A 24,952-nucleotide genomic window follows, 5' to 3' on the forward strand; every position below is an offset into this window, starting at 1 on the left:
GGGCATGTTCCACAAGGGGCATTGTCATAGCCAAGGGCTGTGACTACTGTGGTCCCTGATTGGAAGTAGTAGCAGCTAGTTTAATGGGCTGGCTACCCTTGGTGGATTGCGGTGTCAAGTCCCTAGGGCGATCAGAAGTGGTTGTGTCTTTTGTTGGCCTTTGAGCACTCATCTGTGTAGATCGAGCATGAGTTGATCTAGTCACATTAGGTTGCTCATGCATATCCTTGGGTCGAGAGCTACAGATGGAACCATGTCCTACCTCTTGGACATTTTGAAGCTTAGATGGAGATAGAGATTGGAATTGAGCAGTTTCCCTTGACAACCGTTGTTGTGCTTCCTGTGTCCGTTTGGAAAAAGAGGATGTAGGAGATCTAGGACTCTTAGGTGGACTTGGCACTCTCTGAATGATTTGCTCGAGGCTATTAGACGATTATGCCATTTGCTTTGTTGAGCGATCAGCCTTGCCTTGAGCAATGTTGTGCCTATGATGCTTGTTCTCCCCTTGGTAAATCAAAGGCTCCTTGGGTACTAACAATTTTTGTGCCTGCTCAATGGCTACGTATGACATCTGTCTATTTAGCATGCTAGGCTGGGGCTCTTTCCTTCGAATAATCATGTCTGGTTTCTTGCCTCGAGACCTAGAGTTTCTCTTAGATTTCCTCATGTGCTTCGTTGCTTTTGATGCACTCTGGCCTTCAGTCGAATAGGGAGGTTTAGCAAGGGGTTTTGACACCCAAATCCATCGGTTGCCTGCATAATACCCTTGAGCCCAAAGCAACGCCTTGGATATCCATCGTGGCGTTGTACTGGCTCTCCATCGACGCCTCCGTCTATAATGCTTGGGCTTCTTTTGGGGTCTTCTACGATATTTGTAAGTCCAAAGCCCGTCCTTGGCATTGTCTCTTGACCTTTTTGTTTCAAGCATGGCCTCACTCACTGGTCCTCATTGTTCGACCTGTGCTTGTATCAACTCTTCCAACAAGTCCTTGCCCTCGTTAGTAGGCTTGACTGTTACGTCAGCACCTTCCTTGCCTTTCCCTCGAGGTTTGATGAGGTCACCCTTGCTAAATGTTGTGACTATCCTCACACCTGGTAGTGTCAGGTGTATCCTCTGTGCTACATAGTCAGCCTCACACTTGGTCGCCCTTTTGAAGGGTCTTCCTAGGAGGGTTTCTTTCCTGCAGCTAGCACTATTTGGAGGAACATGAAATAGGATAGGCAAGCTTTCCGTTTCAATTGTCGCAAGGATTTTGTACTTCCCTATGAGTGCTTGTGGGTGTCCCCCATAAGGGCTAAGAGTTGCACTAGTCGATGTGAGCTCTGGTTGGCCTAGTAGGGTCCATGATTCATAGGTCAAGATATTAAAATCTGCTCCTTCATCAATTAGAGCATCAATAGTATGCTCTCTTTTCGCGGTGAGTTTGACCCTAAGATAAGCAGGTGGTACTATGTCTTCATCTTTCGGGTCTTGGCTTGTAAATTTAAGCCTTCTAACATATGCCCTTGAGTCCCCACTTGCATGACCAAACGTGGATTCTCCACCAATGTCTTGGGTTGTGTGTGCAGTGTTTCTCAAGGTACATCTCTCGTCAAGAGTGTCATTTCTAGTCATCTTGGCATTTGTAGCTTGCTGATGTTGCATTTCGCTCTGACTAGACATGGTATGAACACAATGTCTTTGTGTTCTCATGGCGTGGCCTTTTTGCCCTTGATGGCTAGTTTGGCCCATTGATGTTCTAGGGTCTCTGTTTCTCTCTGTTCGGGTATGGGCTTTTGGTTGCTCTTTTGCGAGTGAGGATACATGCTCGTGTAGAGCCATTACTCCACTAGGGTTCAATTTGGAGGACCTGTCACGGCGCGCATTTTCTCTCCAACCTACTTGGGGAAGGTGCGGAGGGGGCAGAGAGCCCCCTCTGCGGGGTTCCGGGGGGGGGCAGTCCCCCCCGGCCTGCAGGGCTGTTACGGTAAACGCCATATGTAATTTGGAGGACCGTTTATAGCCAAATTTTGAACTACGTGCTCTAAATTTTAGCCCAGTGATGGATCTGTGATGTGCCTTTAGCTCTACGTAGCCTTTGGGGTCAATCTCGGGGTTTAGATGTGTCAAAATTTATATTCTAGATACGTGTCCGATTTTGACAGTTTTCTGTCCGATTCTCAGATGTCCGATTTTCAGGAGTCCGATTATCAGAATCGGACGCCCGATTTTGGGTTGGTCCGATCGGCCCAATGGTCCGATTTTGCTCACGTCCGATTCTGAGAATCGGATTGGACAGGGTGGTCCGATTCTGACTGGTCTGATTCTGGGTTGGTCCGATCGGACGGTTGTCCGAGCGTCCGAGTCTAACTGGTCCGAGCCGGATGGGTTGGTCTGATCGGATGGGGTTGGTTCGAGTGGTCCGATTTCCAAGATCGAACGGGTTGGTCCGATCCGACGATTATTCGAACGTCCGATTCTCAAAATTGGACGGGTTGGTCCGAGTGCCACGCGGCACGTCCGATCGGGCTAGTCCGATTTTGGAAATCGGACCAGACTGGTCCGATTTTGGAAATCGGACCAGACTGGTCCGATTCTGAAAATCGGACGGTCCGATTCTGAAAATCGGACGGTCCGACTCCAGAACTCAGGTGGTCCGATTCTGGGAATCAGACCGATTCTGGGAATCGGACCACTGCGAGTTAGTCCGACTGCGTCGGCGGCGAGCGTGATTCCCGTGCGTTTGACCCCTTCTTATTGTCTGCTGCACACAATTACCACAGACTTTCTAGATCTGACTAAAGCACTTGTTGGAAAACACCAGACTCACCTGGAGCAGCACGAATCGCCGACGCCTAGAAATCGGGATACCGCTCCCTCGTCCTGTGAACCAGTTCTCTCTCTCACACACACACACAAGGCAAACCAAGGAACTGAGGTCTGTCCTGGCCTCCCATGCATCTTAAGGTCCTTTCCCAGCACTGCAGAACCTTACAGCTAGTTCCATGTCCCTGTCTCACCCAGAAACTTGAATCTGGTCCCCTGTTTCCCTGTTTTTGCATGTTATACAACAACAGGGAACCCTAATGTTTGCTTGTTTTTTTCTTTGTTTTTTCCTATCCTAAATGCATCCAAATCACAAACTAAATACCTACACTACTCCATTCCACAACATAAATCCCAAGAAAGCAAAAGACCTACTTGCCAAGGAGATCGAATACCCTCTTCAACCCCCTCGCTTCCTACCTATCTATCTCAAGCACCGGTTCGGAAAAACCCTACTCCAATGCCCGATTCGAAGCGCGGAAGCGCTCAAGGCTTGAATCCGTTGGTCCCGGCAATGGAACCAAAATGTGGGAGCTTTCGCTCAACCGCCAAGACCCTCAGACCGCTTATTGTTTCAAGCGTTCCAAGCCGAGCACTAATGGCTACCTCTCACATAGCCGACACGCCATCCATATCTACGGGTGTAGTGAGCTTACCTTGATGCCGTTCGAGTTACCTCCTCTCCCGCGCACTCCGGTAGCTCCACGATCCAAGTGCAAGCTTCAAGCAAGCTCCATCCTCAAGCTCCACACTCCAAGCTCCATGTCCGCGAGCAAGACAAGAGAAGAGAAGAGAAGAGAAGAAGAGAGGAGAAGATGGAGAGTTTCTCCTCCTCGGTCCCTCACCCTCACACACTCACTCCCTCACACTCTCACACTCCCTCTCTCAAGCACAAGCTCAAGCAAGCAAGAAGAAGGAGAAGAAGAAGAAGAGGTGAGCTACTTTTGGCCACACACAAGAATGAGCTTCTCATTCACTTTTCAACTTTATATACAAAACCCTAAATCCCTTTTGGGCGGTCATCCCCTTTTTCCCTTTTTACATGGCCGACCATAGCCTAGGCCCTTTTTCCCATTGTCCTTCTATCTTCCTAGCTTCCTGTCCACCCCCCGTCTACATTTACAAATTGCACGGGTGAGAGCCCGGCGCTCTTTTACAAGATTTCAAGGTGCGCCTTTTTATTTTAAAATGCACCTTTCCCCTTTTGCCTTTGCCTTGGACTTTTAAGGTTGCCCTTGCACTTTTGGCCTTTTCTCCTTTTCTTTCTTCAGTAGGGCTACCTTTTTTTCGCCTTTGCCCTGCGTCTTTTCCACTTCCTTTTGCTTTCCTCGTGTTGGGGTTAACATCGGCCATCCCCTCAACTCATCCTGCTCTTTGGGTATCATCAAAGATAACCTACACAAACAAAAAATGATGTTAGCCATAATCAATATAAGGATTTAGGTAAAGCACAATAATATAACTCAAGGAAAAAATAATGCTAATTAAAATTCATATACTAAAGTACCCTTAAATGTGAATTATCAACATGTGAGCAAGTGGATGCAAATATGACCCAGTCTATGGCTCCGTGTTATGCTCTTGGCATAGCTCGATGTACACTAGAAGGTCTATAGATAGGTCACCACAAAAAGAGGAGTCCAATTCATTCTCGAATTGCTGGCCTCTTGTCTCTTCATCTATGTTACCCCATGTTTGTCTCCTCTATATGCTCCAATCCCTCTTTGCCCTCCACCTTCCGCAACATTGACCCCTCTACTTGCATACTCTCCTCCTCCACACTAGGAACATTGCTTTCATCATACACTCGTGCACTCTAAGGTGTTGACGGCATAACATACCACCATCAAGGTTGTCAAAGATTTGGATAGAAGATTACATGTTCAATGTCACATATAAGAGTGAATCGACGTTTGTGATTGTTTTGTGTCTCATGGAAAAATCAATAAAAAAGATCATGCACCTATTCACAATGACCCAATAAGACAAACATGTCATGTAGATCCATCCATCTTTTCTTGAAATCTACCTCTAGAAATCCAGATGGACCTTGTCAACGACGACGGTTGCCCACAGCTCCTTCTAACACAACTTTAAACCAACACTTTGCAAGTTGTCAAAACACTCCATCTCATCTACTATGGTATTTGAATCCATAACCCGCCATCGGGTCTCTTGCTTGAACTTTTCCATGACACCACAATTTGTTGTGAAGTGTATTTTTTCCATGTACCCAACTCAAAATTGTCACCCGTGCAACCACACCGTATTGTAGATGTTGTATTATACACCGAAAGGGTTAGATTAGTTATTGTGCATAAAAACTAGATATGATAGCAAATGAAGCATACACTCACCTTCGGACTATATTCCCTCGAGAATTTCCACTCCTCAGTAGAGACCCCTATCCCTTCACGAGAAGTTGCAGTCAAAGATTCATGCAACCACCACATACACATAAGCCATGGTATCTCCTTCATGCCCTCGAGATATCAAACCAATCGATGGCGTATATTGCATCAAAATTCCGATCATGCTCCCCCCTGCTCTTTTCTTGCCTGCTCGTACCTAGGGAGTCACTTCTCCATGGATACATGATGCAACATACAAAAATGATTCACTTTCTCCTCCATGGCACCATCCATAATTTTTTCTATCTCATTTTCAACCACCATATCTCCGCTCAATTTACCATCATCCTTCAATGACCATAGCATATTGTTGTTTAAATCCACCATGAGTAGCTACTTCGAAATATGCACTAATGTTTCTAACACTAGCTAACCTTCGACTATGCTACCTTCTGGTCGAAGCTCGTTGTTGCACAAAGCCCTTAGGTTTTTTCATGAAGCATTCTAAGAAGAACATCCATCATGTATGGATAGGTCCCGTAATCTCCACTTCATCTATGAGATGTACCAGGAGTGAGTTTATATCGTAATGAGCATACTCGTAGGTAAGCAGTTCTCAAAGAGACAGACCGTCTCTACTACTCCCCACCTTGCAGATTCAATAGAGGATGTCTTGATCTCCTTCTATGAGATCCATTGTACTTAATTCAACAACCTATAAATTGTCAAATGTATTTTTGGAGTGAGACACCCCGCAATTGCGATCGTCAATAGTACAAACTATCAAAAGTTTGAAGCATTACAAACATCGAATAGATACTAAATATCAAAATAGTAAGGTTACTTGCTATCAAGGTCAAGACAAGCATGGCATATCTTATGCCAATCATGGGATTTTAACCCTAATAGTTTGTCATCTTTAGAAAAATCAGACCTGAGGGAATGCATCATACCTGTCAGGGTATTGATAGACTTGATAATTTGCTTCACCATGTACTCTTCTTTAGTAGGTAGAACCCAAGAAGAGTGAGGTAGTTGCAAGCGACTGTCTGAGCGCTCAACTATGGCCAAAGTGCATGGAATCCAACAAATGATTGGTTTGTAAGTGGATTCAATATGGCAACTCATAGAAAATTGAGAACCGTTACATTCCACTTGGATGTAACTCTTTGTGGACCATTTTAAATTCGTACCAGATTTGGCCAGTCATTCATACCCTAGAGGTTTTCCAAGAAAACTTTTCCTCAGTTCATGACCCTCTGGCAAGAAAGTGGCATATCCATGATATACCATCTTCTTCATGGTACGTGACCTTCAAGACTCTAACTATGGCCAACACAATGGACATGCATGATAACTTGAGGTAACCAAACCTGTCATGATATCCCTAGCTAGTCAATACAAACTTGAACAAGCCATGTTAGATATCAACAATGAGAATAGAAGCCCCACTTACCTGAGCATTTTTCGAATCTCAAAAATTCATGTATAGTCCACATGAGAATGGCTCGTATATTAGCAGACCGCCAATCATTGTACTTGCTCATGTCTTCCACAGTGATCCCCTCCTCCCACAAAATTTTGAGCTTATCAACTAATGGACAAAGATAGGCGTCCATGTTCTTAACTTTGTAGTGCCCAGGAACAAGCAAGCTAAGGATCAGGTGTCCTTTCTTTGTAGAAAGCCATGGCGTGATGTTGTAAATTACAAGGACTATAGGCCACACACTGTAAGAAGTTGAGTAGAGACCAAATGGATTCACGCCATCCATAGCAAGACCAAGCTGAAGATTCCTTCACTCTCGTGAAAAGCCTAGAAAGGTGGAGTCAATGTGACTCCATGCACATGAATCTATTGACATTTGTTAGACTCCATTTGTGGATCTATTCTGTGCATGCTACATTCTCAAGCTGTATATATTGTATAAGTAAAAAGTGTCCGAGAATCTTTTGAGAGATGATTTGCCCTTGTAAGTCCCGTTGTTACTTATGGATACCACACTTCGAATATGTCTCCATAGTCATGTAGTCTCCTAGAAACAACACACAATCATTGACACATGCATGGATGCTATTGTAGTCCATGCCAAGCTTTCATAACACCAATTGTGCATCATCATGGGGCTTAGGCATCGTGCTTTCAAATGGTAATATGTGATGTTTCAACAACTAGCACCCTTGAAGAGCACAAAAAACATTTTTTATAATGGAGTCAAAATCAACGGAGCATAGAATGTATCTAAATAACCAAGTCACACTCATATCGCTTCACCCATACTTTGCCTACACACTTAGGAGCTCAAGCATCATCTTTAAATAATATACTCAACACCCATCATACAATGGTATGGATGCTTCCTCCCTCAATGGATTAGATGACTTAGAATCATGGGCAGTAATGCATCAATTATTGCCTCCATCTCAAGCTCCAAGAAGGGAAGATAAAGAAGAAATGAGAGTGGAGAGGGAAGATGGGGGGAGAGAGAAACAAAGAAAGATAAAGGCAAACAAATAAATAGAGAGAGAGAGAGAGGGGTGGGGAGAGAAACAGAGAGGGGGATAGATAAAGATAGAGCGACATGGAGAGAAAAGGAATGGACAAAGAAAGATGGAGGCAAAAAAGAATGAAAAAGAGGGAGAGAAAGAGGAGTGGGGAGAGAAATAGTGAGGGGGATAGATAGAAATAGATCAAGGTAAAGAGAAGGGGAGAGAAAAGGAGTGGAGAGAAGTAGAGAGATGGTAGAGAGAGAAATAATGAGAGAGAGAGAGGGGAGAAGAAACAAAGAGATGAAGGGAGGCAATTAGAGAAAGGGAAAGGGAGAGAGAAAGAGGGGTCTGGAGAGAAATAAAGAGGGGAGAGAGAAAAGGAATGGTGGAAAATATAAGAATGGAGAGCGAGAAATGTAAGTAGCGATTAAAATGGAGGAAGATCATCAATGAGGGAACCAAAAACATATTGTTTTCGTAATATAGACCAAAAACATCCAAGATTGTAAGGCGTATCTTAATCAACAAGTCCCGTGTCCTTGCACTCAATGTAAGTTGGCAATTAAACGAAAGCGTTGCTTGTTTATAGACCATGTACAACTCTTCGACAAGTTTCAATCGAAGATCATTGACCTGATGATCTCAGACTTTGAGCAAAATGGTAAGAAAAGTGTGTATCAATCATGCTTTACATTTGCAAAGTAATTAAATATCACGTACAAAAATATTAGATGTGCCCTAGAAATTTTTGTCAAGATTGTGGAAGAGAAGGAAGGAGTCTCACTTGAAGCTTTCTTGCTTGCACAATGGGGGAATACACGCAGAGATGGAGGCTGAAAACAGTTTTCCTCTTCTTAGTTGTGTAAGCCAAAAAGAACTCTAGTACAAGGAAATAGAAGAACCCTATATATGGGTCTCAAACCAAACTCAACTAACTAAGGTGGCATACTAACTGATCCACGAACTAGAGTAGATAAGGATAGCTATCATGTAGCTATTATTTATGGGCGGTGTACCAACCGCATCTACAACTGACAAGTCGGTGACATAAATGCACAACGGTCACCCTGGCATATCACGAGTGGAGCTCGATATCTCAACACTCCCCCTCGAGCTCAATCCCAATTCCTACACACCAAGCAGGTCTTTGAACTTGCGTAGCTTCTCTGCGCCCAATGCCTTCGTAAATATGTCAGCTACATGATCCTCTGTGCTGACATAAACTAGATCAATAAGACCTAGTAAAACCCTCTCCCGCACATAGTGATAATGCACCTCAATATGCTTTGTTCTAGCATGATAGACTGGGTTATTTGCCAAGTGTATACTACTCATGTTGTCACAATAAATGACAACTGGCCCATCTGTAGGCTGATGCATATCATAAAGTAGCTTATGCAACCAAGCTACCTCACATGCAGCCATTGCTGCACCCCTGTACTCAGCCTCTGTGCTGGACAAGGCAAGTGTAGGCCGTTTCTTGCTGCTCCAAGTGACTGCAGCACTCCCAAAAGAGAACACATATCCACTGGTAGATCGTCTATCAGAAATACTACCAGCCCAATCAGCATCAGTGTATCCATGCAGCTGTATCTGAATCCCAGTCTCATAAAATAGTCCATACTGCAATGTGGACTTCACATACCTGAGTATGCGTCTAGCCGCATCCAAATGTGGTTTCCTTAGAGCCTGCATAAACTGACTTACCAGTCCAACAGCATAGCTCAAATATGGCCTGGTAATAGTCATATAAATCAAACTACCTACTATGCGTCTATACATAGTAGGGTCTTCTAGAAGCTCACCTGGATCTGTGCTCAGCTTCACATTCTGCTCCAAAGGAACTGAAATAGGCTTACAGCCTGTCATCCCATATTTGGACAGCATGTCCAATCCATACTGCCTCTGCAAGAGCTGTATCCCACTTGGTGATCTAATCACCTCAATGCCCAAGAAATAACGCAGCTCTCCCAAATCCTTCATCTCAAACTTCTGCTTCAATAGCATTTTCACATGAAGAATATCTTCATCACTGTCACCTGTCATAATCAAATCATCAATATAAATGACAAGTAGCATAATACCTTTCTCTGTTTTTCTCACATAAATTGAGAAATCTGCCTCGGAAATCTGAAAGCCAATAGTGACAAGATACTTTCCTATCTTGTCAGACCATGCTCTAGGTGCTTGCTTCAAGCCATACAAGGCTTTCTTCAACCTGCAAACAAACTCAGGATGAACAGCATGCACATAACCTAGTGGCTACTCCATATAGACCTCTTCTTGCAAATCACCATGCAAGAAGGCATTCTTTACATCCATCTGATGTAAAGACCATCCCTTTGATGCAGCCATAGCAATGACTGCTCTTGCGGTTGCCATCCTTGCAACCGGACTGAATGTTTCTTCATAGTCAATGCCATATGTTTGTGCATACCCCTTGACTACTAACCTTGCCTTGTATCTGTTCACAGAACCATTTGCATTGTGCTTCACCTTATAAACCCACTTACAACCAATTGCATTCTTACCTTTAGGCAAAGGTACTAATTCCCATGTAGCATTTTCTTCCAAGGCATCCATTTCTTCATCCATGGCTTTCTTCCATTTTTCTTTTCCCATGGCTTGCTCAAAAGAAGTGGGTTCTAGTTCCTGTATCACTTTAACCATATATGCATAGTAAATGACTGTAAATCCATCATATTTCAGCCTATCCACAGGATACCTAGCTCTGGTAGACCTGCGCAAAGTAGGTTCACTCCCAGGTGCTCTCAAAACATCCCTGGTCTTCCTTACTCCAGGTGTAACAATAGAAGGAATACCCAACTCATCATCAATGCTCTGTTCTGAGCCACTGGATTCACCATCCACATAAGAGTGACCTGCATTCACATCAAATATGGGCTAATCAACCTTCTCTTTTCCTTTTCGTGATACCTGCATACCACTATCTGCATTGCTTTGAGAAGATTCTCCTGATCTCAATCTGCCTGTCCATGGCGAAGAATGTGAACCACTGCTAGAGGACGCTCCAAGTCCACTAATATTTTGTGACTGCTGCTGTGAATTCTATGCAGCATTACCATTTTGTGCATCTACATCATCAATCACATTTACTGGTTTATACCAGCTACTCATCTCATCAAAAACAACATATTTGCTCACTATAAACTTACAAGTAGAAGGGTTATAGCATCTATACCCTTTTTGCTGCAGAGAGTAACCAATAAAGATGCACTTCTCAGATTTTGGATCCAACTTGGATCTCAACTCATCTGGCACATGTACATAGGCAATGCAACCAAAAATTTTCAAATGAGAAATATCCGGTTTCCTACCAGTATACCTCTCCTCTGGAGTCATCCCATGTATTGCTGCAGTGGGAGTCATGTTCATTATGTAGACTGCTGTAGCAACTGCTTCAGCCCAATAAAAATATGACAGGTCTTTTTCATTGAGCATGGCACGAGATACCTCTCCAATATGCATGTTTTTCCTTTCTACAATTCCATTTTGTTGTGGGTTATGACTACATGAATATTGCTGCTTTATGCCATGCTCCTGCAGGAACCTTGCAAACTCATTTGAGAGGTACTCTCCCCCTCCATCTGACCTTAGGTATTTTATCTGCAGGCATGTTTCTTTTTCAACCATAGCTTTAAGAGTTTTGAAATGCCCAAAAACTTCACTTTTCTTTTTTATAAAATACACCCAAACTTTTCTGCTATAGTCATCAGTAAAAGTGACAAAATAATGACAGCCTCCAAGAGATGCACCTTTAGTAGTCCACACATCAGAGTGGATTAATTCCAATGGCTTCTCACTCTCTTGAACATGTCTAGGAAATGGTTTCCTTGCTTGTTTTCCAAACTGACAGGTTTCACATACCTTATGCATTTCTGCAACCTTGAATTTGGGCAATCCTGCAACAATATTTTGGGCCTGCATTGATTTAAGTCGCTATACATTAACATGACCAATGCGTTTATGCCAGATATCAATATCTGCAACTACACCGGTCCCATGTGCAAACATTGCTGCACTCAATTCAAACATGTCTGCATCCAATGTAAACATTTTGCCCTTCTTCTTTCCTTTTGCTATTAAGCGACCTTTATTTTTCATATCCTCAACAAAGCATCCATGAGGATTAAATCTGACCTGCAAGCCCTGCTCAACCATTTGACCAACAGAAACCATATTCTTGGTGATATTCGGGACATGAAATACATCGGACATGTGTTCCTTTTTCCCATCCTGCATAGACAAATGAATTTTTCCAATCTGCACAATAGGATGTGCAGTATCATCACCAGTCTCCACAAATCCTGGTTTTTCCATTTTCCTTGCATCCTCCATCCATTCTGCATGACCTGTCATGTGGTTTGATGCACCCGAGTCAACATACCATACATCGTTGCTTTCTTCTGCACTTGTCACAGAATTGTTCATGTGCTGCACCATAGACAAATGCTCATTTCTGTCATCACCCTGTCTACTAGAAGATGCATAATTCCCTTGTTGCAATTTTCCATTCATGATGTCATTCTGCTTTTTATAGCAGTCTTTAGCCATATGACCCATTTTACCACAGTAGTAGCATTCAACATTGCTGTTTGCATTTTGGCCTCTTTGCCATCCACCACGACCTCTTTGGCTCCCCCTGTCTCTAGAGTTACCACGTCCTCCTCCATAGGACTGGTTTTCTTGAGTTTGCTACATATTCTGATTTCTACCACGGCCTCCAAATCGGCCTCCTCTACCTCTGCCTCTACCTCTTCCAGCATTTGAGTAGAAGACAGCTTCTTTTGAAGTTCCTCCTGAAGAAGATGCACCACCATTTCTCTGCTCCTCAGAAATTAGAAGAGCAATCAACTCCTCAAATTCACGAAATCTTTCACGAACTGAAATGGATGTCCGAAACTACGCATAATCCTTTCCTAGACCATTCAAGGTCACAGAAACTAAATCATCATCTTCAACTGGTGACCCAATGGAAGCAAGTGCATCTGCAATCTTCTTCACCTTCATGTGTAGTCGTTGATGCTCATATTTTCTCTTTGCACATTGTGCAACTCTTGCTTAAGCTGCATTTTCCTGGCTTGCGTATTTGTGCTATACATTTTTGACAAAGTATCCCATGCCTCCTTTGGCGTACTTGCATCTTGAATATGCACAATCATAGAGTCTGAAATGCTGATAGACAGCTAGTACATAACTTTCCTGGCTCTCTCATGCCATGCTTTAAATGCCTGCATTTGCTGTTGATTGGGAACATCAGGAAGAACTGGTTCTTCTTTATTTCCTGCAACAAATTCCCAATATCCTTTTCCCATAAGGAAATTCGTCATTCTAAACTTCTATGCTTGGAAGTTGTTCTTATCAAGCTTTTCAGTGACAATCTGTGAAAGAGAATCAGACGCCATTACAGAACATTGCAAAAAATTCTGTCACTGCAAAAAACACAGCTTCACCCTCACAAGGGCAAATCTGCAAAACTGGCGAAAGTGGTATTTGACCACACAGTCACTTCCTAGTGATAATTTTGCATAAACAGAAACTAAGGATGATTCTGTAACTCCCAATGTCTCTCCACACAAGCATACGATGCAATTTCTGTGGTAACTTTTCACCGACCTGTAGAACACTGGTCGCACAGCATAAAACAGGGCCTTTTCCTGAGTGCGTGCAGAAAACTTCTGCCTCCAAAACAGGCCCCGAAATGGCCTCAAACCAAAAAAATAGGGTCGCTAAGGGCTAAAGCCCTTGCCCGCAGCATATACTGCCCTCTTGCTTCACCGCGAAGGGCGTCTCAACATGAGACAATGCACTCTTGCAATTTCCGGCTGTGCTACCTGCTGAGATCTGCTCCCAAAACAGAAAATGAAAGCAACACTGCTCCTCTTACCAGAATACCGCGAGCTTGGCTTGCTTTCTTGAGCTCCTTACCACGAATAAGGCTTTGATACCATGTCAAGATTGTGGGAGAGAAGGAAGGAGTCTCACTTGAAGCTTTCTTGCTTGCACAATGCGGGAATACACACAGAGATGGAGGCTGAAAATAGTTTTCCTCTTCTTAGTTGTGTAAGCCAAAAAGAACTCTAGTACAAGGAAATAGAAGAACCCTATATATGGGTCTCAAACCAAACTCAACTAACTAAGGTGGCATACTAACTGATCCACGAACTAGAGTAGATAAGGATAGCTATCATGTAGCTATTATTCATGGGCGGTGTACCAACCGCATCTACAACTGACAAGTCGGTGACATAAATGCACAACGGTCACCCTGGCATATCATGAGTGGAGCTCGATATCTCAACAATTTTTACAGAGAGCTGATGCCTCATCCCAAGGAATGTACTTATTGTCACCTGTCTCAGAAGAGTTTATGGGCATGTGATGGATGGAGTGCCTGAGTCAATACACCAATTGGAGGGCCTCTCAAGGTCTCTTCCCTTCTCTCCATTTCTTTTCTTTCCCCTTCTCTTTACCTTTATCTATTTTATCTACCCCCCTCACTATTTCTCTCCCCACTCCTCTTTCTCTCCCTCTTTTCCTTTCTTTTTTGCCTCCCTCCATCTTTCTTTGTCCATTCCTTCTCTCCCCGTCTCTTATCTTTATCTATCCCCCTCTCTATTTCTCTCCCCACCATCTTCCCTCTGTCTCTCTCTCTCTGTCTCCCTTCATCTTTCTTTGTTTCTCCCTCCCCCCATCTTCTCTCTCCACTCTCACTTCTTCTTTATCTTCCTTTCCCTCCCTTCTTCTCTCTATTTCTCTCTCTTCCTTTCCTATTCTTACTCAACGCATCTCGTTACAATCAAAATCAAATATAGAAAATTAAAAACACAAAGTGTAGAATCAGAGGAGCACATGATTATGACATGCCCAATATATGCACACATACGGGCTCTAACTTTGATATCCCTTTACAGGGGCCACTTCACCAGTTTATGGCCACTACTCCTATATCAAAGTTAGGAGGTCTCATCACCCGCATGTTACACTTTTCGGGAGAACCACGCTACATAGATCATTCTTTCACTGTAGCTACCCTTTCCTAGCATGGGAGAGGAGAATCATTGTATATGTAAGAAGGTCCCATGGGTCATAATTTGGCCTTCCGTGGACGACAATAAACTACTCTACTCTTTTCTTTTTACTCTCCTTCCTCTATTTACCTCACCCTTCTTTTCTACCTCCTCCTTCTCTCTCCCTCTCTTTCTTTCTCTCTTTCTCTTTCTTTGTTACCTCTCTTTTTGTTTCTCTCCCCCTATCATCGTTTCTCTCACTCACTCTCCTCTCTCCCTTTCTTCATATCTTGTTTCTCTCTTTCTCTTTCTCTTTCTCTTTGTTGCATTTCCCCCCTTTCTCTCTCTCTTCCTCTCCCTTTCTTCTTCTCCCTCCCTTCCTCCTTTTCTTCCTCTCTTTCAATGCATTTTATTAAAATGAAAAACAAAAACAAAGAAAATAAGAAAACACAAAAACAAAGCAAGAAGAGGCGATGTACCTACCTCAAAGGCTTAAAGATGAATTGTTTTCTACCTCCTCTTCATGGCTTCCTTTCTTTCTCCCTTCTGCACTTTCCCCTCTTCTTCACATACGATGGTGGTGATGGCGATGACGATGGTGGTGAGGAGCTCTCCTTCTCTCTCTCTCTCTCCCTCCCTCTTCCTCTCCCTCTCCCTTTCAAGGCGGTGCTCTCTCTCGCTCTCTCTCGAAAATATTTGCAACAAATGTTGCACTTGGGTTTTTGGCACTTTTTTTTCTCGGACTGATGTCACAATTAGCATCGCTATAAGCATCACTATTAGCATCATTATAAGTGTTGCTAAGCATCGCTATCTGCGTTGCTATTAGCATCACATTTGCAACACTAATAGCGACGCAGATAGCAACGCAGCACTATTTTGCATCGCAAATTACCATCACTATCGCTCCATTCCCTTATAGTGATAATTAAAATGTTAATAAAAGTAATTTCATAAGCACTTTCAAGATTTTCAAATCAAGTAGGCAAATATATTCATTGGTACATTCACCTTGCTAATTACTTTTTATCACTTAAAATAATAGAAAAGGTGTGATAAGAGGATTATCTTTGTCCATTTTGTGACTAGAATTCAATGCTCAACTTTTGCAAGTGAAACTCAAGATCTATGATGGTTTTCCATTTGTGTTACATCAATGGGATTTGCAAGGAGAAATGAAAGTTGGTTTACATCTGACTAGGTGGTATTTCTTCTTGGATTGTAGTATTTGAATTTAAAGCCTTCAATCTTGGAGAGGTATAGGTTGTCTATTAGGTTTGGATGTTACTATGAAATAGAGATTTACTGGGCTTGAAGGAAAAATCAAGTGAGAAATTTTTCTCTATCCTCCTCAAATAGAGTATATAATGTCATCCTGCATTTAAAATGTTGCGAGTGTTGATCTAGTGGGAATAGAGGGTTAGAGACTTCATTTGGAGATGGTGAGAAACTAACAAGTGGCATCCCATCTTATAGAAAACAAAGTTTATCTTAGGCTTTTGAGCCTCTCCATGATAGGTAAACTTGGTTCAACATCTCTCAACTAAAAGGGATGGATCCAAACATTCTGATCAAACTTGGTTTATTATTTTGAAGGACTAGATTAAGGATCTATAAAAAGTGGAGCTCTTTGAAATGTGATGATTGGTTATTTTGTCTCGATGAAGATATCAATATTAAATTCTTTGATGTGGCATAGAACATTGTAGATGCTTGGCATGGGTTTTGAAGTTGCTACATGATGTTGACCATGGATAGGGAATTGGCGGTCTTATGTAGGTGATTTGGCTCCAGCAGAACCCTTTTAATATAACTTGTTGGTCAAGTCAGGGTGGTCACTAAAGCTCTTTAACAAAGAATGTGGGATAATTGAACCTAGAAGATTTATAACATTGGTTTGAGTTAATAGCATGAAAAAAGGGACTAGTTGCAATAGGTTATGCAAAGAAAGGGTAGAAGTGGTTGACCTCTTTAAGGATGAAGAAAGTGCATTAAGTAGAATTGAATATCAAAGTTTGTATCTCTTTATGCAAAGTGAAGTAAGGGATGTTTTGCCTAGCCATGTGATAATGTCATTGGAAAAAACCACAACTTATTCAAAAGCAAGGTTTTCTAAGGATCATAGCAAGGAATGCAAAAAGAGAGTCTTGAAGGTTTTAAAAATCCTCCCCATTGGAAAGCTTAATGCTTTTCTTTGGAAGGTTTTAATGGGTAAGCTTCCTAGAATATACTATCCAAAATCATTGGAACCTCTCCATTGTGTCCTTTGTGTGGTAAAAAGGAATAATTGTCTTCTTTCCTTTTTTTTCTTTTGGAGAATGCTAGCAAGAAGTAAGATTATCATTGAATAAGATCAAAGCTTGAGACAATTTGTTCATGCACCTAAATTGGGAAACCATGTTCTGGGGTAATAAGGGTTGTCTCACAATTTTATATGAACATCAAGGGTTGCCTTATAATATGTAGGAACAAGATTGTCTTCTATTGAGTTTTCTAATGCCAATGTTGAGAAAGTTTTACCCGTGTTCATATATGTCTCCAAGAGGGGTTTTGCTATAAATGTCACATGATATGTTGTTCAAATACCTACAGCTTAACATGTGCTAAGTATTACTACAATTTCAACTAATATGTATCACTCACTACAATTTCAACTAATATGTATCACTTAGCATATTTAGAAAAGAAAGAGAGGAGAACAAGAGCATGCAATGGAATCCAAATATCTTACCTCGCTTGTTCCAATAAAGCTAGCTTTGATACTTAGATTCTCATCTAGAATTTATGAATCCTCTTGTGTCATGGAGATACCATCAAGTGCTAATGTGCTCCCCTAGGTCATCAAACAATGGTGCATAATTTCAATGCATCTACTTGAGGTCATAAATTTTCATGTTTTTGTTATAACAAATGTGATATGTAATGGATATTGTAGTTGTTAGTCTTTCCTCTTACTCTCTCCTGCCTCAAGAAAGACTTGTTTTATTGGCCACCTCTAGCCCTTGATCTCAAGTTCATTAACACTATCATGTACTAATAAGGTCAATGGAGAGGGTCAACTATACAATTTAGAGTTTTTAAGTCTTACGATTTCTTATTCATGAATGTCTAGGTCATGACCAAAGTAAGGAAAATTGCAATGCATTTTTAGTAACTTTTTACATTTGGTTATTGTGAAAGTCCACATAGGGGGTCCTTGTCATATAGTTTATGGAAATACCCCACTTAGAGATCTAATTGTAGCATAAAATTTTCTTCTTATGGTGCAATTATGCATATCTATTTAGGTTTCTGATATACATTATACATGATTGCCTTTATCCTCCTTTTTGTTATCTTTCTATTAACATATTAATTTTAGGAATATTTGTAGGCCAAATAAAAGTTAGATAAATGAACCTTGAAATAATGCTTTGAAGAGCATCTTGTCTACATTCTAAAAGTCTAAAAGGCATAATGGAGGAAGGCAAAGAGAGTATATATCATGAGATGGTGATATGTGTTCTCTCACGAACATATTAGTAAAACAAGTAAAGTGACAATCAAATGTGTTAAGATGTTGAATATCATTGGTGACATAAATACATTTCATTCTCTATTATTTGGTTAGTTAGAACCATTTACTCCACTCATGTATATTTTAGCATTTGGTACTTTGTCTAACTAAGCCCATTTAAATAATGCTCAAAGGAGTTTACTATATCATGTGGATTAAAGGCCTATTTAAAAATGCAACTCCTTCAATTCAATATATAAACTACATATCTATATGGCATCCTTTTGTATGTTTAAAAAAGTATCAAAATGATATTTAAACATTCACTTTTTAGAACCCAAGTTATAGACTTACATATTTATGAGTGACTCCCTTGAGAGATAATGCGACTACTTTTTAATTGAATGGAAAAAGAAGATTTGGAACAAGAGAGTAGCCATACCTTAGTTCTTCTCCTCCACTCCATTATGTTTGTCTAATTTTTATTTCAACTCTTAAGATGGTATCAACACTTTCAACAAGGTGCATGGATAATGAACTTTTCAAACATCATCACACACACGACATCTCACCTATATTAAATCTCAATGCACAAGCTAAACCACACATTTATGGCTATACACATTATGTGCATGCACATGCACACACACACTTGGACAGAAGTGTGCACACTCACATGAGAGAGAGAGAGAGAGAGAGAGAGAGAGAGAGAGAGAGAGAGAGAGAGGCTAACCCTTATGTCAAATTTTGCAAATAGGAAGTAGCCATTCGAAGACTAGAAGTGGAAAATAATCATCAAATGATTTTTGAAATCAAAGCTCTTTGCAAGCTCCACCATACTAGCCTTGTAAGCTTTTCTTTTTAAAAAACCATCCTTTAATGATTAAAACATTTCTTATTCACTGTTATTTTTTCAATAGGTGGAACTTATCGGATATGCATCAAGTGTAAATGAGCTTGTTTTGGTGTATGACTTTATTCCAAATGGACCATTAATAGACCACCTACACAACTTTGTTGACAAAGGTATGCTAAATTTAGCGTATCAAGTTTTGGAGACAAGAATGTATTTGATTATATATCAAAACATATAGCAACCTCTTAAAGGGTTCACAAAGTCATAATCAACATTTTTCTTCTCTAACATCTTTCTTGACACATCTTAACAAATGTAATCTATGTCTATTTACTTTCCTTGGAAGGAGGGTCTAATATTAAAATTAAAAACTAAACTAACATTATTGTTGTAGGCTTCACTCCATTGACATGGACCACTCGTGTACAAATTGCTGTTGATGTTGCTAGGGGTTTGGATTACATACATGAGCACATGCAATCAAATTGTATACACTCTGATCTTAATGCAAATAGTATTTTTTTGGATGACAACTACAGGGCCAAGGTAATATTATTCCTTATGAATCATTTGTTCTTTAAGATTTTGTACAAGCTAATAATGAATTTACTAAGTTTATGCATAACACTTTAGAGAGAGTGAGAAATTTTGAATTGTTAATGGAATGCCAATCTAGCAACTAGAGAAGGAGAGGGAGAGATTAAATTGTTTACGGAATGCTAGTCGTCTAGCTTATCATTCACTATAATGTTGTGAGGAATGACTTGTATTTCTCCTTAGGTATTTTATTTTCTCAAAATGCACCTTCACTACAATGTTGTGAGGAACAACTTGTATTTCTCCTTAGGTAGTTTATTTTCTCAAAATGCACCTTCTCATGGTTGAATCCAATGGTGTATTTAAGAATTCTTGATAATAGTGTGTGTTGGGCTTGTTGCTAGTATGCTTTTGGTACTAATATCATTTTGCTCTAAGCTAGAGGCCTATAATCCCATGGCAACCTTTATAGGATAAAAATCTAGCAAAATGATGTAGTGAAAGTTGGTGTCACATGTAAAAGCATAATGATTTATCATTTCTCATGTGTCAATCAACCCATCATGTTGGTGGGCCTACTCATGTATAAAGTCAATGCCTTCTTCCATTGGTATATGGGAAGCCTAGGGAAGTTAAATTCTTTGTACCTTTTAACCCCATGCATGAAGGACCCAAAAGGTTACTCCATAAGTCTTAGTTGGTTGCACACACAACACAACATTCTCTTTATGTGTGTGTGTGTGTGTGTGTGTGTGTGTGTGTGTGTGTGTCCACTCACCAAATCCATATGCTTAATCAGCAAGGTTAGGTGGTAATTAGAAGTCCATAGCTCAAATTGCTATCATTTGAAACCCTTGGTTCAACAAAATTTCCTTGCCTCCTTTTTTTATAATGCGGTTTGAAAACATGTTATCAAGAAGGGTAAAATATGTACAAAGCCATAAGTGAGCCATTCTCAAGAGGGCTTCTTATGCCTTAAACAAAACTTTGAAGAAAATGTTAAAGGTTTTATCCAACAAAACACATCCACATAGAGCTAACAAAGTTTCCCTCCTAGTCTTTTCCCACAACTCGTTGACTGCATCCTTGTTGTTGTATCTACCAAAGACAAGCTCATTCATAAGTTTCCAAACCTATTGGAGTGTCACGGCTCTCACCACATTCCAAAGTTTGAGGGTTTGGTCATCCTTGTTCCCATGGTCACCAAAAATAGCTAGTTTAACATCCAAATGCTCATTGAAGCCTACCTTGCTGATCCAAGTCTTGATCTTGCTCCAAATTCCCCTCACCTCCCTACACTCCCACATGAGGTGTCACTGGTGATCCAGTTGCCCGCTTGCATAGAACACAAAGTACTGAGATGTTCATCAGCTTACTCAACCTCTCCCTCATGGGAAACTTATTCATAACCACCCTCTACAAGAAAACATTCAACCTCTTAGATGGTTTGGCTTTCCTCATTCTGAGCACTCAACTATTCCATTTTTTTTTCACCTTGCCTGAGGGTGCCACTATCTCCAACTATCTGCACCATGCAAGATATGCAAAGGGTCTCTCTTGGCCAAGTCCCTATTGTTTCTACATCTGGATAGTAGTTTGCCCTTCTAAGAGACTATAAACTTGCTAATGTTGCCATCTCCCACCTTCTTGGATGTTGGCTATGACTATGAGTCTTCCCATAATGTCCACCATAAATTCTTTTCCTAAGTTAGTCAAGCCATATTATTGGCCATCTCCTCCTAGCTTATGAAGTCTATTGCTATCAAATCCCATAGGTCTCTCCACCTAAGGATGCCTCTAAGGGCTAGCCTTCTTGCCATCTAGGGCTCATCTTGCAAAGGCCTATATGCCAAATCATAAGCACCTCTAAAGGTCTAGATGACCTGCTTGAGGGACCCATCTCCTCTTCTATCCTAGTCCCTACCCACCGAGCCTTTGACAATATGTCTTGCTAGGCCAAAACCAACACTTGCATTGTTTGCAATTGCAAGATGCCTATCTTCCTGCCAGCTAGTCCAACCACTCTATGTTAGGAATCACAATGTGCTTCTAAATTGCACCAGCTAATGCAAAGTGAGTGCCATCCAAGGCGGCTGGCCATCCATTCTTTTGAGCAAGGGGAGTCCAAGGCTTCCATTAGGCACCTCTGATGTGATTAGTGACCAAGCTATGGACCACCCTCGATAACCTTTATCTTTATCCCAAAGAAAGACAACAAATATCATTTCAATCCTTCCCCAAGTAGCTTTACTAAAGTGTAGTGTTGTTACGTGTTTTCCCGATAGCTCGATCCATCTCACATACATTGGAAACTACATCTCGATGAAGCAAGCACAAACTAGCATGCATGTTGAACAAAATGAATTTTCTTTCCAAATATTTAGTAGGTTGAGAGAATGGCATGTTGTATTTGCATGACTCCAAAGCTTAAGAGGCAACAAGATTGATTCCATAAATGTGGTGAACTTTACTCTGTCAACATGAGAATTTTACATGAATAGGTGTTTCAAACCAAGACACATTCGAATATTTCCTAAATGTTTGGGCATATGACCAAGAACAAGGTGTGATGTCAATATTAATGATATTCATTAAAATACACGAGAATTTGATATGAATAGGTGTTTCAAACCAAGACATGTTTGAACATTTCCTTAATGTTTGGGCATCTAAATGTATCCAAGAACAAGATGTGATGTCAATACTAATGATATTTGTTAAAATTCACACAAAGAAACGTGGCATTTAAGAGCAAAGAATTAAAGCTAAACTTAGTTTTTAAAGAAAAGGTTAGAAAACACAAACTGCGTTAATTGGAGGAAGGTAGCCATATCGAGGGGGCGGCAACAACTGTCTTTTGGGAGACAAAAGACAAGCAAGAAGAGAAAAATGAATACATCTTCAACACTCAGTCATAACCACCCTCCTCTCCACACCGAGTATTAATCCATTCTCCTCATGAGCATCAAAAGCTTACTCAACATTCACAAACTATGCAAAGCAATATCCACGGATATCGTCAAGTAGTTCATGATTATCAAATTGGGCATCTGTTTTATCTGCATTGAAGGTAGGAGCATGATGTTCGATTAGAAAGGCATCAACAGGTCAGGGAAGTAGGCTCTGCGGAAGGAAACATATGTCTCCTCCATGGAAGTTGACAATTGCACAAAGATCAACTCAACACAATCTAGGGTAGCTCTCTTTGATGTGTAGTGTGACAAGTTTGATAAAGCTAAGGATGCTCCTTAGATGGATTGTGCAAACTATGGCTGTCCCATTATTTGCTACACATCTAGTGCATGGCCATTGTTGGAGTTAACTGTTTGTGGACAGCATTAGAATGGAAAAAAAATACGTTGTTAATCGCTTGAAACGTTATTGAAGGCAACATGATCCCTGGCATCAACTCCAAGAATCCTTGTAGCCTCGTCTCTTAAGCTGCTTCAAAGCAAGTAATGCATCATTGCTTCTAAGTCACAATGCTTGAATATTCTATGTGCTCATGTTGGTGGAGTTGAGATTCCCAACAAGCGGACTGAAGCCCCCTACAATATATCCAATGATATTGATCAAACCAAATCACACAAAATTCCTGCTTAACATAAGACTTGAGAATCAACTAATATAGTAGATTGTGAAGCTATAATCATTGCACGTTCCGCAGCAAAGAGAAGAAAACATAAAATCGACAATTAGAAAGTCCCACAACAAAGAGAGTCAATCTTGAAAGGGCCATAATAGCAATTAGAAAGCCACGACAATTAGAAAGTCCCACAATTATAGCTACATTAGTAGGTTTCACGACAAAGAAGAAAACATAGCGATTAGAAAGCTTAGCCAATCTTCGAGAACCTCGGGACTCAATTAAAGTTTTCATCCTCTTATCATCCTCAAACGGATGGGCAAAGTAAAAGTACTAATTCTATTGTTCTAAACCTTTTGAAATTTCAAGAGATCCCTACACATATTGTATATGAGAGAATGTACAAGTGCTATGAAAGCTCTGCTGAAATCAAATTCCAAGAGAAAATCCCTACACATATTGTGTAAGAGAGAAGAAGAGACTCAAAAAAGATCAAAAGGTGCCAACTTCCAAGTTGTGCAAATGTAAGCCGATCGTATACCATGCAAGGAACCGTGATCTTGTTCCCACGATCTAAAAGTAAGAACTGGTTTATGTGTAACGAAAAAGCTTGCTCCTTGTCAATAATATAACTCCACAAGGGGAGGGATTGACCCATCTTCCAGTCCCTACTGTGTTCTCTCTCTCTCTCTCTCTCTCTCTCTCTCTCTCTCTCTCTCTTTATTAAAGGCTTTCCTGGCATATTTACTATTTGCATACCTTTCACGTCTGCGCACAGTCGGTTCTTTGCCATGACATTTAGCCTTATTGGTAATAGCAGCAATCCCTTTCAGCCATCTACGAACATGGCATTAGAGGCCTTATATATCTCCATGCCTCGTTGATATCCTTGTAGAAGGGTTCTTTTTGCAGGAAAGGCATGTTGAATTCGAAGAGAGGAGGGCCATCCCCTAGTCTTTGATCCCCGGCTATCCTCAGTGTACAGAGCACAGGTATATGATCCGAGCAGGCTACTTCAGACAGGGCTCTAATCTGCACATTAGGCATCACTCACCATCCCCCCTAGTTGAGATAGATCCTACCTAGCTTTGCCGCCCACACCACTGGTCTCCACCTTGCTTGTTGTGCCATGTGAAGGGCGGTTGGTACTCCCTGCCAAAGGCTATGGATGCGTCGATGAGGTCCTGCTCAATCTCCAAGTTTCTCCACTCCTCTCCCTCCTAGAGCAACATTGGCCCTGAACCAAGCGATCCATCCCCATCCAACAGGGTCGTATTCCAGTCCCCAAGAAAAACTGCTTTCATGTTTGCACTTATGCCTTTCAGGTGCATCCACAGGGCAGCCCTTTCAGTAGAGGCATTAGGGCCATACATAGATATGATCATAATTCTCTCTCCTTCCAGGTCAATAGAGATAGCGAGCATACTACCATCACCTCCAAGAGCAACTTCCTTGGCCATCAACAATTCCTTCACAATTATAAGTGTGCCCTTGCATCCCTGCCTGCATAAATTTCCCAAGATGTGGTAGCCCTTAAAGGACAGCCTCTTCATCTCGACAGACCCCAGCTTCACTTCCTGTAAGGCGGTCACGCCAGATTTCTTCTGCTTTTGACAAGGTAGTGAACAATTACTCCTTTTGGGGCCCCCTCCTAGACCCCATACTTTCCATGTGTTAGCAGTGAATCCTAATATCATTTTTACTCATAGATAGTGATCTCCATGTCCTCCTAACCATCCTTGTCATCCAAGATAGCAAAAATGTTCCTATCCACTAGCAGTTTGTGAGCAAGCTGTTTAATG

General features: G+C 41.2%; 1 protein-coding gene across 2 annotated transcripts in view; it reads left to right on the top strand.

Annotated features, from left to right (window-relative positions):
• LOC148023478 (lysM domain receptor-like kinase 3) overlaps nucleotides 1-24,952 on the top strand; it is a 77,054-nt gene that overhangs the window by 46,626 nt on the left and 5,476 nt on the right. For both annotated transcript variants that reach the window (XM_087695421.1, XM_087695422.1), the window contains 3 exons: nucleotides 18,929-19,018; nucleotides 19,092-19,197; nucleotides 19,422-19,573. In XM_087695421.1, the coding sequence (XP_087551547.1) occupies nucleotides 18,929-19,018; nucleotides 19,092-19,197; nucleotides 19,422-19,573 (348 nt within the window). The remainder of the gene's footprint in view (nucleotides 1-18,928; nucleotides 19,019-19,091; nucleotides 19,198-19,421; nucleotides 19,574-24,952) is intronic.

The sequence above is a fragment of the Lygodium microphyllum genome, chromosome 16, assembly GCF_053477565.2.
Source record: "Lygodium microphyllum isolate KBCC chromosome 16, Lygodium_microphyllum_v1.1.10, whole genome shotgun sequence".
Lineage (NCBI taxonomy): Eukaryota > Viridiplantae > Streptophyta > Polypodiopsida > Schizaeales > Lygodiaceae > Lygodium > Lygodium microphyllum.